General features: G+C 38.3%; 1 protein-coding gene across 6 annotated transcripts in view; it reads left to right on the plus strand.

Annotated features, from left to right (window-relative positions):
- Positions 1 to 19274, plus strand: part of cdk5rap2 (CDK5 regulatory subunit associated protein 2) — a 132017-nt gene that overhangs the window by 56113 nt on the left and 56630 nt on the right. For 5 of the 6 annotated variants that reach the window (XM_072566089.1, XM_072566086.1, XM_072566084.1 and 2 more), the window contains 13 exons: positions 105 to 250; positions 380 to 496; positions 3115 to 3255; positions 3348 to 3457; positions 4755 to 4894; positions 8832 to 8984; positions 9721 to 9836; positions 9989 to 10135; positions 10635 to 10727; positions 11332 to 11711; positions 12341 to 12806; positions 14777 to 15002; positions 18966 to 19082. In XM_072566089.1, coding sequence (XP_072422190.1) covers positions 105 to 250; positions 380 to 496; positions 3115 to 3255; positions 3348 to 3457; positions 4755 to 4894; positions 8832 to 8984; positions 9721 to 9836; positions 9989 to 10135; positions 10635 to 10727; positions 11332 to 11711; positions 12341 to 12806; positions 14777 to 15002; positions 18966 to 19082 — 2352 coding nt within the window. The remainder of the gene's footprint in view (positions 1 to 104; positions 251 to 379; positions 497 to 3114; positions 3256 to 3347; positions 3458 to 4754; positions 4895 to 8831; positions 8985 to 9720; positions 9837 to 9988; positions 10136 to 10634; positions 10728 to 11331; positions 11712 to 12340; positions 12807 to 14776; positions 15003 to 18965; positions 19083 to 19274) is intronic. The other variant, XM_072566087.1, reaches the window with a different exon arrangement.

The raw sequence follows: 19274 nt of genomic DNA on the forward strand, positions 1-19274 counted from the left end.
AATGATAGTAGAACCAAGATTTCAAATGTACTTGTGCAAAGCTCACAGCATGTCCCCATCTGGTTGTTTTCAATAATGAATAAGGTCTTCTCTTTTAATTTTAGCTAAATTAAGTCAACTTGACCCTACAGACGATGAGATCCTTGTTAAAATGCCTGGACATGAGAAGAGCTCAACCAGCCTAAGAAAAGAACTTGCTGCAATAACTGAAGAACTAAACCAGACCTTAAAGAATGAAAATGAAGCAAAAGTATATATCTGCTGTAGCTAAAATAAATCTAGGCATAATTGATAATTGAATGCTTTCAAATGAATTCATATAATTTACTTCTGGGTGAGTGCATAATGTTGAGCTTTTGTTAAACTGTTAACTTTGCAGATGGAAGTAGCTCGACTCCAATCTCTACTTGACAAACTGGAAAACGACACACAGACACAGGCTGCAAATGTTGAGTCATTGTCCAAAACTATGCTGGTCAAGGATGAAATTATTAAAGTAAGATTTTTCGGATCACTTCCATACATTTGCGATAAATTTTATTTGTTCTTTGGATGTAAGCATCACTAGCAAAGCCACCATTAATTGCCATTGAACAGGTGGTGGTGAATGTGAAAGTCACTATGGTCCCAGAGGGCCATAGGCTCCTGTCTCATTAGAGATAACTGACTAGTTTAACCTTGGGGTCACCATGCCTAAGGCAAGGGACAAGGTTGGAAAGGGCAGGACGATAACCTTTTCTGCTGCAGGAACTGAACCCATGCTTTTGAAATTATTCTGCATCTCAAACCAGCCTACAGTCAACTGAGCTGCTGACCTCCAGTTACCTTAAAAAGGCAATGGCCAGCTGCTTTCCTAACCACAGCTGTCCCGGATATTGAAGTAATATTAACGTCACTGGTCTAGTAATTCAGAGCATCAGGCTAATGCTCTGGAGTTGATGGATACAAATCCCACCATGGCAGCTGGGTAGAGTTTAAATTCAGTTCATAAAATCTAGATTTGAAAGTAAGACTCAGAATTGTAACCATGGCCATCATTGTTGCACAAAAAAAAATCACTAATGTCATTAAGGAAGGAAATTTGCCATCCTTATCTGACCTACATTTGACTTCAGTTCCAGAGCAATATGGTTGACTTTTAATTGTCCTTTTGAATTGGTCCCAGTAAGCCTTTTGATTCAAGGCAGCCAGAGATCAACAATAATTGCTAGCCTTTCTGGCGACACCCACATCCCACGAAGTTAAATTTGATAAACACAGTCCTACTGTGGAGAAATTCCAGGATTCCTGTAACAGTCGAGGAACGACGATGTAATTCCAGTCAAGGTAGTATAAAACCTGAAGGGGAACTTGCAGCTGGTGGTGTTCCAATGTGTCTGCTTCCCTCATCCTTTTAGGTGGTTGAGATTGTGATTTTTGAAGATGTTAATAAAACTAACACTCTGCTGTTAATTGAGGAAGTAGGTGTTCAAGCTGTGGTGGACTTGGTGCTCATCAGGTGAGCTCCTTTATCCTGTATTATGTTGAATTTCTTGTGCATTGTTGGAACTGCACACTTCAAGACATTTGGAGGAGAGTCTTCAATTACATTCTTGAAGATGGTGGACAGGCTTTGAGAAGTTCAGAGATGAGTTATCACCACAGAATTGTAGCCTCTGATCTGCTTTTCAAAGCCACAATGTTTATTTGGCTGGTCCAATTCACTATCTGGTCAGTGGTAAACCCTAATTTATTAGGGGGTGATTGCGTGATGCTAATGCCATTGAATGTCATGGGAAGATGGTTAGATTCTCTCTTGTTCTAAATGGTCATTCTCTGACATGAATATTACTATCCAATTATTACCTAAACGTTGAATGTTATCCATCTTCTTCTGCATAAAGACACAGACTGCTTTTCTATATATCTGGGGAGTTGCAAATCGTCCGAATGTGGAAATGATTGCACACTTCAGACCTTTTATGATAAAGGGAAGGTTATTGGCAGAGCAAATGGAGGTAGTTGGGCCCAGGATATTATTATGAGAAACTCCTGCAACAATATTCTGGGACTAAGATGAATTGGCCTGGAGCAACCTCAGTCCTCTTCCTGATGTGCTAGGCATGACTGGGCAATGGCAGATTTTCCACATATGCATTGACTTCAGTTTTGTCAGGGCTCCTTGATGTTAATGGCAGTCACTTTCTCACCTCACCTCACCTCACCTCACCTCACCTCTAGAATTTGGCTGTTATAGGGTCAGGAGCCAAGCGCCTCGGGCAAACCCAAACTGAGTATTGATGAGCGGGTTTTTACAGTGTGTGTTGCGTGATAGCACTATCGATGACTATTTCCACCACTGTTGACGACCGCAAGGAGGTTGGTGAGGCTGTGGGGGACCTTTTTTTCAGGGCAGGACATAGCTGGCTAATTTTCCACATTGTCAGTATACATTATAAGTTTTATATTGGCACTGCTTTGACTAGGAGTGTGGCTAGTTCTGGAATGCTGGTCCACAGTACTATTCTGGAATGTTATTAGGGTCCAGTGTTAGGACATAATATGTTGGTTTCATGATAACTATTGGGACTATATTGGCTGCAATTTTCAACATTGTCATGTTGTGACAACACTTAAAATTAATTCAGTTGGATTCACGTTACTTTGGAATGTCACGGAAGATCCCATATTTATTTTTCCTTTATTCTTTCATTGGATATAGCTAGCTAGCAAATGTTGGTCATCCATAATTGCCTTTCAACTGAGAGCTTGCTACACCATTTTAGGTGGCAGTTAAGAGTCAACCACAGTGTTGTGTCCATGGAGTCGTATTTAGGCCTGACTGGATGAGAATGGTAGATGCCCTTCCCGTTAATGAAACGGATGAGTTTTTATGAACCTCAAAGATAATTGGCTTGGTCATTATTCCTGAGCCTAATATATAGTATGAAACTGAGACTTCAAATTCTCCCAACTGCTGTGATGGGATTTGAATGTATATCCCACAGCATTAGCTGGGCCACTCGATTACTAGTCCCACTATGATACCACGATGCCACCACCCCTCCTCAGAAGCAAGATTTCTTTCATTTTCAATACCTTTTATAAAATTCAATTTAAGTTCTTTTACCACAGGATCTCCAGTCTAGACTTTCTACTTCTGTGGTAAAGGGTGCAGAGGATTTTACAAGTGAGGTAGCTATGCTGAAGGATGGTATCCAGAGACCTGGGCATCCTCCAAGAGAAAGAACTATTATTGGAGAAGACAGCCAGCAGGTTTGAAACAATTTACACAACTAATTGATTTTGGCTTTTATAGACATGTTTTACTTGTATACTGAGATGGTTGATAATTTGTTTTTTTACAGTCTACGCCGACTTTAGAAGATTGGATGTCAGAGGAACACTTGCGTTGTGCACTAAGAACTGAACAGCAGCTCTACTTGAAACTTATCAAAGCAGTCAAAGAAACAGACAGGTATTGTTGAATCCTATAATACAAAGAGCCCTTGGGTATATCAAGACTCTACCATTGAAAATATACAACTACGTAAACTAGTCCTACTTTCCCACATGAGGTCCATTGCCTTGAATGTTAGGACAGTTAGAAAGTGATGACTGATATTCTCTTTATTAAGCATGTGGAAATTCTTATTTAAGACCAAAACAAGAAGGATGTTGAAAATTCCATATTTCTGTTCCAGAGTTCCACTTGGTAGTTAAGAAAGTCATTATTTTAGTTTCAAATAAATGGCCTCTTTTCTTTGATTATACGTAGCACTATTAATGGGACTCATTTAATGTTTTTTTCTTAGTTGGCTTTGTGAGGAGTTCTGTTACATAGAAACGTAGAAAGTAGGAGTTGGGAGTAGGCCATTCAGCCCATCAAGCCTGCTGCCTTTCATTATGATCATTGCTGATAATGCAGCTCAGTATCCTGTTCTTGCTTTTTCTCATACCTGTTGAGCCCTAAGAATTATATCTTTGAAAATATTCAATATTTGGACCACAACCATATTCTGTTGCAAAGAATTTCACAGACTCCCCATTGTTTGGGTGAGTAAATTTCTCCTAATTGGCCTACCCCATTTCCTTCAACTATGATCCCTGGTTCTGGACTACCCCATCCATTAGGAACATCCTTCCTTGTCTTTAACTGGTCTAGTCCTGATTTTTAAAAAAATTATAGGTTTCTACAAGATCTCCCTTAATTCTTCTAAACTCCAGCAAAGACGAAGGCGACACCACTTGGGAACACCACCACCTGCAAGTTCCCCTCTAAGCTACTCACCATCACACGTTGGACATACATCACTGTTCCTTCACTGTCGTGGGGCAAAATTCTGACATTCCTTTCCTGAGGGAGAAGTACATAGACTGCAGTGGTTCAAGAAGGCAGCTCAGCACCATCTTTTCAAGGGTAACTAGGGCCAGGTAATAAATGCTATAAATGCATTCAGCAACACCTACATCCCACGAATGAACTTTTTAAAAAAAAACTACCCAGTCTCTGTTCATATATCAGTCCTGCCATCGCAAGAATTAGTCTGGTAAACCTTGGTTGCATCCCCTCCTTAAACAAAACATCCTTCCTCAGAGACCAGAACTGTACACCATACTACAGGTGTTCTCTCACCAAAACCCTGTGCAATTAGCAGCAAGTTATTCCTACCCTATACTCTAGTCCTCTTGCTATGAAGGCCAGTATGCCGTTCCTTGAGTATTTTTTCTTTTTTTTTTCTTTTCATGTGCTTCTTTACCACAACTCTGTGCAGCCACAGCCGCATTGAAATCTTGCAGAGGGAGCTGACATCCATTCAGTTGCTAAGGCAACAGCTTGAGGAAAGCATTCAAATCAATCGAAATCTACAGAAGAACCTGGAACAACAAATTGAGGAAACGAAAAGTAAAGAAGGTGGGATGCAATTATAACACTGCAGTGCATTATGCAGAAGGGCTACAAAGTAGTCCCTTTTTTAAAAAAAAAAGTTTGTTAAAAGGTGGCAGCTTTGAATAATATATTGGTATTGGTATTGGAATTAATGAACCAGATGCCATTTGGTTTGTGAAAGATTTCCTGTTACATTTGTAAAGAAAAAAATCATGACTGCCCAAGTAAACTCAGACAATTGCAACCTGTCTTGTGTTGGATAGCACCATAGTAGTGTCTACATCTTGTTAATATGCATACTTCACCAATGTGAACATTCCAGCAAGAGTCACACAATAGAATTCACAGACAGGAATCTTTTCTGATATTTATTTCCCCTTTCTTACCTAGCCCACGGGCACACAGGTTGTTTAATGGTTCACAGCTGCTACTGAGAATAAAAGGAGCAAGAAAGATTTTCCTTTCAAGACCCCTGGCTGTTTCAAAGCACTTTACCTGAATGAGCAACTTTTTGGAGTACAGATACTGCTGTGGGAAATTTGTCCGTTAATTTGCACACCAAAAATCTGTGTTCAGTAAAATTAGCCAGAGGTGTCTGGTCTGAATGATTTAATGCTCTACTAGGTGTTATCTTTTACCATTGGACATTAATTAGTGGAGACTTGTCCCTGAAGATTATCAAAAAATTTAATTCAGTTTTTAAACCAGTTTTGTTAGGCAAGAATATTAAGGGTTATGGTACCAAGGTGGGTAAATGGTGCTGAGATACAGATCAGTTCTGATCTAATTGAATTGAGGAACAGTTTCAAGATGCTGAATAGCCTAATTTGTTTCTGTGTGCTAAGTATGCGCTCTGGATTCTTGTGACAAGTTAAAGGCTGTGTTTAAATAAATTGTATTGTTCATTGAACAAAGTGACAATATATTTTCTTATTTTGCATTATTCAGGAAGTTGGTTTACATTTTATTTCTGCAGTAAATTATGCTTGCTTGGTAGTACAGCTTTACATGTCAACTAGGTTTGTGAAGAAATTAGTAAAAGAATAATTAAATCAAAACATTCTTTTCCAGCTACTAAACAATTGGCTAAATGTAATTTTATTCAGTTTGTGTAAAATTAACTAATGACATTATTGTAATCGTTGAGTGGGTAGTACCTAAATATTCTCCAAAACAGTTTACAAGATAACATTTCAGTTCTATTCTACTGGCTTAAAGAAACTTGTATAACATATTAATATTTTAAGGTATCACTTTAATAGGCACTTTTTAAAAAAAATCTGCTTTGATCAATTAATATTTTGGGGGAAATGTTTTTAATATATTGCCAAGTAAAATATACTTCATATACTTTACTTTCAGCATATTATTTCTTACATTCAATACATCCAGACTTTAAAATTGCTGAACTGACATCATCAATCATAGTGCCCAGTACTACCTTTTATGTAGCGAATGCTATATCGATACTGTTTAAATCATATTTCTAAAATGGTTGTGTGGCAGCCCTTGGGGTATCTAGTTTTTATTGTATCATTACAAACTATGCAGCCTACCTTTTGGTATCCAGCTGATCCAAGTTATTACATGAAAATTTGGAAAACCTGACAGGAAGTCCAAATATAGCCTCGCAGTTTATCAAAAATTGGAATGCACTTTTAAAAACTGTAATTCTTACCGCTTGCTGTCCTAATCCTTTTAAATTTATTGGTTTGAGCCAGCATTGTGGTATAGTCATTCAATAATTGTTATAAATATTTTATTCCTTGTCAAGCCAAGATTTTTACTGCTTTAAGGCTATTTTTCCTCCAATCTTCTCAGTTTCTGGTGTATACCTCGCCCAATCTTTCATGTTAATTATTTTAAACTTATTGGTGAATCATCAATTTATCAAAAGTTCAGGAACAAAAGTAATTAATCGGTCACGTGAAAATGCTGGAACATGGGAACTCAGCATGAAGGTGATTGAATGAACTTGTGTGATCACATTAATCTCTGAGACCATGCTTTTAAAAAACGCTGCAAGTGTCTCAACATTATGTGCTTGATAAAATCGGCAATACGCCATTGATTTTGTTATAAAACCTTCCTATGGTCAGTACTTCTGCTTTCAGCAACAAAGTGCAGTTCTGAAAGAGGAACTGAGTATGTATGTATTAATGGTTAAACTAATAATAGATTTTGACTCATTTAGAGAAAACTCATGTTTGAAGGGATATTCTTTTTCTCATTTTATGAAGCTAGTTTGAAAAATATGTATATTATTTGGGTGAGGAGGTATTGTTAATTGTATAGTTGTGTAACAGAATTTGCAAAATCACTTAAGCAGATTGGAACAGTATGGATGGGTGCTCAATGTAACAATAGAGCCAAGAAAAATGAATCAGATTTTTTGTTTGAGTCAGATAAAGAGCAAAGGGACTTGGGTGTCATAAAAGTGATGTGCATTGCATGAATTTATTGGTTAGTAAGATGTTGGCCTTTATCACAAAATGCTGAATAAATATTTTACCTGGGCAGAGCTTTATTCAGACTTCCATCAGGAGTGCTGCTTATGTTTTAAACACACAGCCTCAGGTCATACATATTGGCCTGGAGTGAGGTATAATAATACCCAGAATTATACCAGACCTTAAAGGGTTAAATGAGGGTTATGATGTACAAAATTTATATTTGTTTGAATTTTAAAGTACTTTAAACAGGGAGTTTAAAATTTTGCTCTGTGGAATTGGTCCAGGAAATACTAAACAAGATGACGTACTTTAAAGTTTGAGCTAATCAATTTAGGAGTGAAATCAGGAAGCTCTTTTACTTCACAGTGCACAGTGAAAATCTCAAACTGTTTCCTAAAAAGGCTTTGGATTAGTCAGGTACCAATTTTTTTAAAAAGTTGCATAATTCCAGATAAATTAAATGTTTTTCTTCTTGACTCATAGGAGGAGAATAAATAGCTCAAATGTTGTATAGATCACAAGACACTTGAGTGATAAGGGCTGCTTGGTTAATTTTTGGTTCTGACATCCAGGAAGGCCCTGCAGTTCTGTCATCTTGTTTCAATGCAGTATCTAATTGTTCCTTTAAATAATTACAAATTGCTGCCTGTCCCACTATTTCCATCCCATGTATTTTACCACTCAATGGTTAAAAAACAATATCCTACTACGTATCTGAAATTTAACCCTCACCAATTTTAACCCATGTCTCTTTCTCCCACTCTCTCAATTTACTTTTGAGGTAATATTGATTCTGTCTCCTCAAGGTATAGAAGCTTAAGTTTTTTTCCACCCTTTCCATATAATACAAACCTCAACAGAACAGGCTGGGGCTGTTTTCCCTTGAGCGTCGGATGCTGAGGGGTGACCTTATAGAGGTTTACAAGATTATGAAAGGCATGGATAGGATAAATAGGCAAAGTCTTTTCCCTGGGGTTGGGGAGTCCAGAACTAGAGGGCATAGGTTTAGGGTGAGAGGGGAAAGATATAAAAGAGACCTAAGGGGCAACTTCTTCACACAGAGGTTGGTACGTGTATGGAATGAGCTGCCAGAGGATGTGGTGGAGGCTGGTACAATTGCAACATTTAAGAGGCATTTGGATGGGTATATGAATAGGAAGGGTTTGGATGGATATGGGCCGGGTGCTGGCAGGTGGGACGAGATTGGGTTGGGATATCTGGTCAGCATGGACGGGTTGGACCGAAGGGTTTGTTTCCATGCTGTTCATCTCTATGACTCTATGACTTGTGATCAGCATGATGGGCCATCTGCATTTCCTCTTCCACTTGCATGTATTCCCTGTGCCTTAATGTCCAAAACTGGAGCTCAGTACTGAGGATATGGTCTGCCAAGAGCACTATACTTTTGTGAACAATACATTTTTCTGCATTGTCACTTTTTATAAATGGTAATTAGAAGTTGTCATGTTGCTTATATTTTTATGTGTTATTAAACTTTATTGCCATAGATGCTGCATCCAAACTAGATACAGTTGACTTTAGAGAGATTGAGGCTCTACGGCACCAGTTGGAAGAGACTCAGCGCTGGAATATATCTCTGCAGTCCCGACTTGGACAGATGCAGGCTAGAGCTGGCGGAGTGGGTGCAGCCAGTGATGCCGGTAGACTTTGATTTTTCAGTCAAAATATATACAGTGTGCATGATCAATAGGTTATTCTGGAGTAAATTTGCTAGTATGTTTATAGAATCAAAGAGACATACATACAGCATGGAAGCAGATGTTTGTTTCTTTTATCCAAACAGGAATCAAAGTTAAATTATGGCTTGAAACTATTACAATTAATAAGGCAGCTACAATGATCATTCTCTCAAATTTGCATTTGCAGTGTTTATGATTTCTCTGCAGTGTATGTGGGGGATGAGTAAATACCATCTCTTGGGAGGAGGAAATAACAGTCTTATCTTATGAATCATCTGGATAACTATCTCTGTCTTGTGGAAGTGTTAAATTTCTAGTGACATGGTACAACCTAAATGCAAAGAAATACTTTCGTTTGATGTATAATCTGCCAGGTGTGTGTAATACTTTTTGCAGAAAAAGCATGATACCTTTCAAACACTTAAAAAAATATAGAATTGTTAGAAATGCATGGTGGATTAATAATTTTTAGCAGAGAAAAGACAGGTGAATAGTGTTGGTGGTAACGTCCAGCGAAATGCATCCTTTAATCATTTACTGAAAATATAAAATGTTTTTCTTTCAAATCCTTTCCTAGCCATCGTGTAACTTACATCATTATGTTTGTTTTATTGAAGACTGTGTTGCAATTCGTGAACTGATAGATTATAACAGAATACTTTGCAAACTCCCTTATGGATCTTCCAATGTCTCCTAGGTGACACTTTTACAAGCTATGGAGACCAAACCTCCTATCTCAGCATCTGCCTGGGGCAGTTTGATGATTTGGACCAGGAAATAGTAAAACTTTCTCTGCCAGAGCTCAGACAAAAGGTAAAGTGCTTTATTGAAATCATATTTAATCCATTTCTCACTGTTCAGCTCTTGTGTTTTTAATTAGAAAATATTTTATGATTCATTGTCATGCATTACTGGTATGCAGCGCGTTTTTTTTAAATGTTTCTTCTGCCCTTTACATTTGTCAGGTTATTGAACTTCAGAAATCTCTAAAAGCATTGCAAGCCAACAATCAGGCGCTGCAGGATAGAATTGTTATGTCGCAGTGCTCCCTTCTAGGCTCGAATAGTCAAGATAAAGAAGATGATGTGCCAATGACGACTGCTCAATCAAAGGTGAAGAAGTTGCTCTGAAACAGTGATAAAACAACATAATGTTCTGTAACTTATTTCTCTTTTCAGTATTGCACACTGCCTCTGACGTTAAACAAAACACAGGTTAAGAGTGCAGCCTAGTTGGATGGAAAAAAAATGTGCACAAAAGAGTGATCTTTAAATACAACTTCTGTTGCTCATGAATTTGGCTATTCAGTTATTTCTTTCATTCTGTGCTTCCTATAAATTTTATAGTTTAATTCCATTTTTTACGCAAGTTTTTAAAGATTTAATTAATTTAAAATTATTGAAATATTAGAAGTTTTAAAGAATGTTTGACTTGACTTTGAGACTTGAAAATTCTTTTGTTACTTTTTGTTTCAGGTCTTCTATAATCCATTTTGCATTCAATACATGGTTTCATTTAACTTCAGTTTTATATATGCTATAGTTTTCATATGTCCAGTTTTTTTTCTTCAAACTTCATTCTTTTGTCTCATCCCGCTCATGTCTCATATAGCTACTTCATCAAAGGCTAGAAGAATCCATGAAAATGAATAGAGTCCTTCAGGAGCAGCTACACAGCCTTAACCAAATTAATAACCATTATTTGGTAGGTTATTTTTCATATGAGGATTTCTGTCTTTACTGCTTTTGCTTTTTATATGGTCTGCAGGCACTTGCCTATACGTAGATGCAAAACAGACTTTAAAAACTTATTGAAACTTACCATTTCGATATTGTTCTGTTAAAATTACTGTCTGAGGCTTCAATATTCTGTCTCATTTTGGGCTCTTTCATTGTTAAGCCTGAAATTAATGATGTTTTAAACTTACATTTATGGAAATAGTTTTGCACGAACAAGTGTGTCTTGTTACTGAATTACCTCCTTTCCCTCAGATGGATGATGTGTGGCATGCAGTGTGTGTTTGTTTTATGAAAAAGCCAAGAAACTGTACATCAAAACAATGCAGGAATCTCTTTCAAACTTGCCTTTCAATACCTTTTTCATTTGTCTGTTTTCTTCTCCCTCCCCCCCTCGCCCAAAAGGGTATTGTGGCTAAAAGTTGCAAAATTATTCCTAGGGTATAGTTAATTATAAATATTAGTTAAGCCTTAGATTTCACATAAAGACATTCTAATAGTGTTAGTATTTAATTTAGGTCTTTGTGGTTTTCTCAATTTTTCTGTTTTTGTTTAATTCAATAAAACATTAGGCCTTGTCTAAAGATGACAAATGTGTCCAGACTGTACCTGAAGTTAAACCAGCGTCAGAGACTGAACCAGTGCAGCAACCTGCTACCCAGGCCCTAGGAACAGCTGCTGAGGCAAATAAGGAACTGGATGCTTTAGAGGCACCTAATAACACTGCTGCTGATCATTCTTTAGAGTATGCAAAGTTAATGAAGGACCTAAAACAGATTAATTGTGAATTGAAAGAGAAACATCAACAGTTGGAAGAAATGGAAAAGCAGCTGGAGATAACAGAATGTCAATTGCATGAAGTGGAAGCAAAGCAGCACCAAATGGAAGAAGAAATTAGTGCAATGAGGTTATTGATGGAGGATAATGGTGTATCATCAGTATCTGATTTCAGGTAGGTGCCATGCATATCTGCAGATATGAACATTTGTCCCTATTAGTAAAATGGTGATGATCTGAAGACTAGTTGTCATGTCAATTAATGGACTCCAAAGCTGGTTGAGGCTCATCCAATTCTGGCTGATTGTCTGTTCTCCTCTGTATCTCCCCTTGTCCCCTCCATTTCTTGGCTGAACCTTTTTAATAAATTTCAATTTATCTGGTTGCATTTGATATCTTATTTCCTCTGCCATTGCAAATTAAAGTTAAAAGCTTCACTAGCAGACAAGAATTATTATGGTATTAAAAAGGTCAAAGAAATGCGACATCTTTATGAATGAAAGCATGGAGAGTGAAAGAAAGTGTTAGAGATTTTATTTCAAATGTCATAGACTTTTTTTTTAAAAGCAACGCAGTGAATGGAATAGATATGTACACTTGGAATAATTGTTTGTTCCTTCGATGTTGTAAATGGAATATCTGAAATAATTTTGAAATAGTTTACTTGGAAACGTTTCTAAACAGAGCCTGCATCAAATGCTTTAATACTGTAAGCATAAAATTATCATAAATGTATCTTGATGGACGTCACTTATGACATTTTTATTTTATGAGTGGATCATCTATACAAACCATCTGTTCCAGGAATGAAATTATGAAATTGAGAACCGATATAACTGAATTACGAGATCAACATGGAGAAGATCCATTAATAAGTGAGAATGAAGACACCGAGGAAGAAGTCAATAATGAGAGTGAAGGTAACCTAAGAAAGAGAGTTTGGAAGTTAAAGATTAAACTGAAGAATAACAAAAAGATAAATGATCTTCTTAAGCAGCAAATAGAACTTAACTGCTCTGGAGATGGGGAAAATAGTTTTAACCCTGACTTGTTTGTAAACATGGCAAAAGAAATTGAAAACCTGAAAGATGAACTGGAAATTGCAAATCAAAAGATAGCAAGCATGGATAGAAGACTGAAAGATACAAAAAATAAAGAGCGGAAAAGTCTCCAAGGATCAAAGCTCCCACGGTCAAAATCTTTGGAGCTTAGGAACAACAAGGCCAAGAACAAGGAGCAGATGTCTGACCAGTCTGGTTTATCTGCAACAGTAAGTTCTCCAGGCTTCCTGTTAATTTTGTGTTTTCGAGGCACTTGGTTGAAAAGTTTCCAGGCTTACCTTTTGAGGCATGGCACTATGTGAAAACCACTGCACACTTCAATCTGAAAGCATATTTACAATAAATTTTCTACTATCGCTGATATTTATTGCCTCAGTTGTCAAACATTCCCCAAAAGAAGACTTCTTTTTGTCTTGTCAGTCTTTTCAAATATTAAAATGACTTGATACAATTTATTCCATTTTGTCAACTGTCAAAATTGAAGGGTTTAGTTTGGATTTTTATCTTTGACTAGTCATATTCACCCAAAAGTCTGTGACATGATTCATTTGAGTCAAGTTACTTGATGATATTTAGACATTGTTACTGGCGACAATGTATAATTCTGTTCTGCATCTGATGCCTTTTAATGTGATGTCTGAGTTTAAAATTTAAGTGGAATGTAGCTAAGAGCCAGCCAGTATGTGACAAATGTTAATGAGTAGCTGGTCACTGCAATCTTTGCAGTTGCTAATTTACTTGCTGCCACTTCCTTCAAATTATGGTGTGCTTCACTTCCAAAACGTGAGCCTGAACTGTTCTTTTGGGTGTGGGGGAAAAAGGAATTGTCTTTCTGGGTTCTGGAGCTGTCCATGGGGGTAGCAGTTAATTAAAGTTATAGTTGTTTATGGTACAGAAGCCATTCAGGCCATCTAGTCATTCCAGTCTTTCTGTGGAGCAATTCAGTCAATTACTTTTCCACTTGATCCCTATTTTAGTATAAATTTTACTGCAAGTCTCAAACCAATTTCCTTTTTCAAATCGTTGGTCATCTTGGCTTCCTCCAACCTTTTCTAGAAAGTAAGTTCAAGGTCACTAGCAGCTGCTGTGTAAAATAAAGCACTTCCTCACATTCCACCTGCATCACTTGCCCGAAACCTTATATCTGTGTCCCTAGTCTTTTTACCATCAGCCAATATAACAGCCTTAACAGCCTTCCCCTTGTCTATGTTATGCAAACTTGTATGCTTCTGACAAATCTCCCCTCGATATCCTTTGTTTGAAGGAGAACAAACACAGCTTCTCTGACTTAATCATGTAGGCAAAATTTCCTTACCTCTGCACCTTTTCTGGTAAATCTCCACACCCGCAGATTCCTAAAGTGCAGTAACCAGAGCTGGAATTAGTATCACCATTGCAATCTCCGTTTAGTTCGCCTGGCCATTGATCCAGAATAGAGATAATGAGAAGTTTGGTTTCTGTTCCATAACAAAAAGAGAAAGGAAGGAACCTTATCCCTGACCTTTGCCAATCTTGATGCAGAAGTATTTTGAAGTAAATATTTTACTATTACTTGGGTTTTGGACTAGGGAATGGGATAGGGAATGGGACAGGTTCCAATTAAGTGTTTGGGCCCTCTAAGCTGGAAGGTGAATCAGAAATATACTTTCTCTACATATTTTCGTTGGGGAGAAGGGGATCTCTCCACAGTGTGACCTTTTTGGCTGCATTCCCATTTCGGGAAGGAAGAACTTCAAGCCTGCCTGGAGAACTGACAGCCCTGTGTGGGTTCTGCTATCCAACCCCCTGCCCATTGCTCTCATTACTTCAGGAAATTGGAATGTTAAACTCCCAGTCAGTCCTTAACTACTCCTTAATGAGTCTTTTAATTAGCTTAAGAGACTGCCAACATCAGTATTACCAGGACCCATCCACATCTGTTCCTAACCTCGGTGAAGGCCAGAAACAACAGACTGTACCACTTGCTCCATAAAACATTTTAAGCTTGATCATTATGCATAGCTGTCTCATTCAATATATTTGTTAAAAACTGGATCAGGTGAAGAAATAACTCCATATATTGAAGAGGGTTTTTTTCAGTCCACCAACATGTAACCAAATATGAAATGTACAATCAATTCTGAAATACTTTTGAAGGCTTCACTATTAATAAAAGCCCTAATACCTTTATTTGATTCAGGCAACTATTAGGTCTCGTCTTCCTATCCCACTAAGACGACCAAGGTCAGTCAGCAACATGAGCAGTGCATCCTCTAGCCAAGATATTCCCTCTGACCATCAAGACAATGATCAGTTGAGGGCAGTATTGAAAGATGATAAACAGTTGCAGAGTAAGTTGTATGCAGCTGAGGCAACACTTGGCAGCCAGGAAGAGAACTCAAAGCTTCATTGTATTCCTTCGCATGGTAAGTAGCCAAACATTACTTGTAAAGAACAGTTGATCAAAACCATTATTCAGCATTTCAAAATGATGTAAATTTTGCAGAGTGAACCCTCCCACTCAGTTGTACAATAGGTCTCTTCATTGAATCAGAAAATAGTTCAAAAAATGCATCAAAGTGCAATATTTTCATCATGATTACTGTTCTAGTTATTTTAAAACTGGATTTTGACCTCCCTTAATTGTGGTGAGTCTTCTGGATATTAAACAGACTGATTCCCACAAAGCAGCCTTGAATGTCATTGTGTCAAGGTTACTAAATAGAGGGGAAACATGAAATAATGGTTTCTAGGAGGCCTACACAACTCCAGCTCTGACGCGTGAGACCTCAGTGCCACAAACAATAGCAGAGCACAGATCCATCCAGGTAATAGTTTCATTGCTGAAATCTCTATAGACAACTTGATTTATATGGTGAGCCCTATTTGTTTTTAATGTGGGAAATACTTAAAATGTGAGGTGAAGTTTTGTTAACTTTTTATACTTCCTAAATTTAATAAAAGAAATTTTCTGGTCAACATTGCTGGTGATGAGAAGGAATGAAGTAAGTTGGTGAGGGGAGTTGGGGGAGTATGTTTGGAAAATCAACTGGATTCATTGGATGCTCAGGATTTGAGGAACTTTTTGAAGAACTCTTGCAAGAGCTGAGAATCATTGAAACATACAGTACAGAAGAGGCCATCAGCCTATCAAGTCTGAACTCTAAACTACTCTAAGTCTACATTGGTCCCATTTACCTTCACTTGGCACGTAGTCTTGAATGTTCTAACATATCCAGTGCTCATTCAAGTACTTTTTAAAAGATTATGACTTTTCGCACCTCAACTACCCTCCCAGGCAGTGTGTTCCCAATTCCCACTACCCTCTGGATGAAAAAAGCCTTCCTCGAATCCCTTTTAAACCACCTGCCTTTCACTTTTAAAATTAGCCCCCTTGTTATTGACTCTGCGACTAAGGGGAACAGCTGATTTCTATCCACCCTGTCCATGCCCATTCTAATCATACACCATAGTCACCCTTCTCTGCTCTAAAGAAAACAACTCAAACTTATCTTCATATCTAAACTGCTCCATCCCTGGCAGCAATCCAGGTGAATCTCTCTGGCATCCTCTCTAGTGTAGGCACATCTTTTTTACAGTGTGGTGATCAGAAATACAGCTGTGGTGTAACCAAAGTCCTGTACAGGTCCAACATAACCTCAATTCGTATAATCTATGCCATGACTGATAAGGCATATGAGGCATTTTCTTTTAACTACCCTATTAGCCTGTCCTGCCAGCTTCAGGGATGTGTACAAGCAGCCCAAGGTCCTTTGTCTTCTGAACTCCCTAGTGTCTTGCCATTCATTGAGTACTCCCTTTTCTTGTTACTCCTTCCAAAGTGCACCCCTCACACTCATCAAGGTTAAGTTCCATCTGACCAATCCATCTATTTATTCATCTGTGACCTAAGACCTTCTTCCTCACTGTCAACCAACCAGTCAATCAGTTTACTCATCACACGCTACATTTTTCTCCTATATTGTTTTGTATAGGAAGCCAACATTGATTCCTGTGAAACACCATTGACGCTGGCCTCCAGTCACCCAAACCACCTTCTGTCACCACCTCTGTCTCCTACCACTAAGTCAGTTTTGGATTCAATTTATCAAGTTACCCTGAATCCCTTTACCTTCTCACATGTGGGACCTTATCAAATTCTTTGCTGAAATCCATATACAAAAGAACCTCGATTATCCAAACGAGATGGGCGGGCATTATTTCGTTCGGATAATTGATTATTCAGTTAATTGATTTCCTCTGGGGCTCGGAGTTTTCTGTGAAGTCTGCTCCCCATTCGGGAGACGAGGCAAAAGCACACCGCGTGAGACCTTGCGTGCTCCCAACCCCAACCAACACCATCCCTCCCACCCGAAATACAACTCATCCAGACCTGGGGATTTGTCCACTTTTAAGCCAGCCAGAAACCTCCAGTATCTCCTCACTCTCAGCGTAGAACTGTTCACAAACTTTTCACTCCCTCTTCCTGAATTCTGTACCTTTGTCATCATTTCGGAGAAGGAAGATAATGTGAAGTACTTATATTCCCCTAACACCCTCCCAATGTCTTCCAGGTCAGTGCACAGATTGCCCCCTTGATCTCTAATGGCCCTACAGTTTCTTTGGTTATCCTCTTCTTAATACACAACATCGTGAGGTTCTCCCTAATCTTAGCCACCAGTGTTTACTTTCCTAACTTTTTTTTAGCTCTTGATTTGATCCTTTTTGTGCCTGTTAAAAGCATCTCTTTTCCTCCTTATCCTGTGCTCAATACTCCAAGGCATCCAGAGTTCCCTGGGTTTGTATCTCCTACATTTCATTCTAAAGTGAACATGTTGGGCTTGTCCTCTTGTACTGTTCTGCTGTAGATTTAAACAGAAGTAAGTGTTCCCAGTCTACTTTGGCCTGATCCTTCCTTATTTTAATAAAATCTGTCCTCCTATATTCCAAAACTCTTTTTTTTTTGCAAGCTGTCTTTTTCCTTTTCCATTACAACCTTAAAGTATAAAGTGTTGTGGTGGCTATCACTAGAATGCTTTCCCACTGCTACCTTGAACACCTGTCCCACTTTGTTCCTCAGAATGGAGTCCAGCACTACACCATCCCTTGTTGGACCTTCAATGTGTTGACTATAAAAGCTTCTCCTGAATACATTTCAAGAAATCTGCCCCCTCTAAACCCTTTACACTATGACAATCCACATTGATGATGGGGTTGTTGAAATCCCCTAATATAATTCCCTGTTATTGTCTTATACACTCAGTGAATTGTCTACATACCCGCTCCTCTATTGCTCACTGTCTTTGTAGATCTATAATACACACCCAGTAGTGTGTCTGCCCTCTTTTTATTCCAAAGCTGTATCCACAGCTTCTAGCCAAAAAGTGAGCAGTTATTTTTCATTTTAAGGATCTTGCCCTGCTGCCATGGTACTTAACCAGCAATGAGCATGGCTCTCGTCATATAGAAAATCCAAAAAGCAAACTATTGGGTGGTTTGTGGGGTCCTTTGTTCAAAGTACTTGAATAAGTGACTTCGCTCCAGGAAGAGGCATAACCCCTGCCCCTGCCCCTGCCCCTGACCTAACTTAATTGAGGCATGGGCCTTTCCTCGGCTCTAACTGCCATTGTCATGCCATGCAATGGCTAGCCTCTGAATCTAACTGGCTGGCAGTTCTTGGAGCTGGCATTTCTGCTTTTGAGGTTCCTTGCTCCAAGGAAAGGCCCATTGCTGGCCAGTTATGCTGGAGAGGCACATTGCCAATGGAGTCAGTGTGGGCCTCTTGCCAACTCTCCAGTTTGTTGTCAAGACCTCTGTCACCTACATTAAATACTGTCCAAACTTTTCATGATTCTCAGCGGAGGTATAAAATAGGTTGTCATACTCTTGACTGACAGACTAGTTTGAATGTAAGTGGGACCTGCTGTTAAGAATGTCTGAACGATTATTGATGAATTTGTGTGAAATGTTCATTTTGTTATTTGTTACATATTTTGGTTGCTCAATGCTGGGTGTATAATTTTGGAAATGCGATTTCTACTATATTCACAGTAATCTCGATAAGATGAAAAAGTAATTCACAACAGGTCGGATTGCTATTACTTCCCCTTTCCACAAAGGAACATCATAGACAAAGATATCAACTTTAGAATGAAAATAAATCCTTCTTATTTCCTCAAAACCAACAGCACACTGAGCAGTGAGAACACTTGGATGGTGGGACTTGAAATGTGTTAGCATGAAGGATTATTGTATGTTTATTTGTTGCTTCAAGTTTCCTTTTGTTTTTAAGGCTTGCTTCTGGAGTTTTGAGCTTGCAACTGATTCTCGCAGTTTTGCTTCAGCTTTGTGTGTTACAAACTTCGCTTTTGTCCTTATTTTTTCTGTAGTTGAATCATCTTTGAAACAAGATGATAAAGAGGTCCAAGTGGATGTTCAGGACCTTGGTTATGAAACCTGTGGAAAAAGTGAAAATGGTGCGGACAGGGATGACAGCAGTAGTCCAGGTAGACGGCATGAGCATAGAAATCCTAACTAATGCTCAGGAAGCATGAGGGATAGGACTCTTTATTTTCTGTAAAACACATTAACTTTATTTTCTAATTTCAAGCTCAAATGTGCTTATTGATTATTTTTAGCTCAGTAGTTTAAGTCCCAAATTTGAGAAATAATGGCATGTAACTGACTATGTGTTGAAC

The sequence above is a fragment of the Chiloscyllium punctatum genome, chromosome 49, assembly GCF_047496795.1.
Source record: "Chiloscyllium punctatum isolate Juve2018m chromosome 49, sChiPun1.3, whole genome shotgun sequence".
Classification (NCBI taxonomy): Eukaryota; Metazoa; Chordata; class Chondrichthyes; order Orectolobiformes; family Hemiscylliidae; genus Chiloscyllium; species Chiloscyllium punctatum.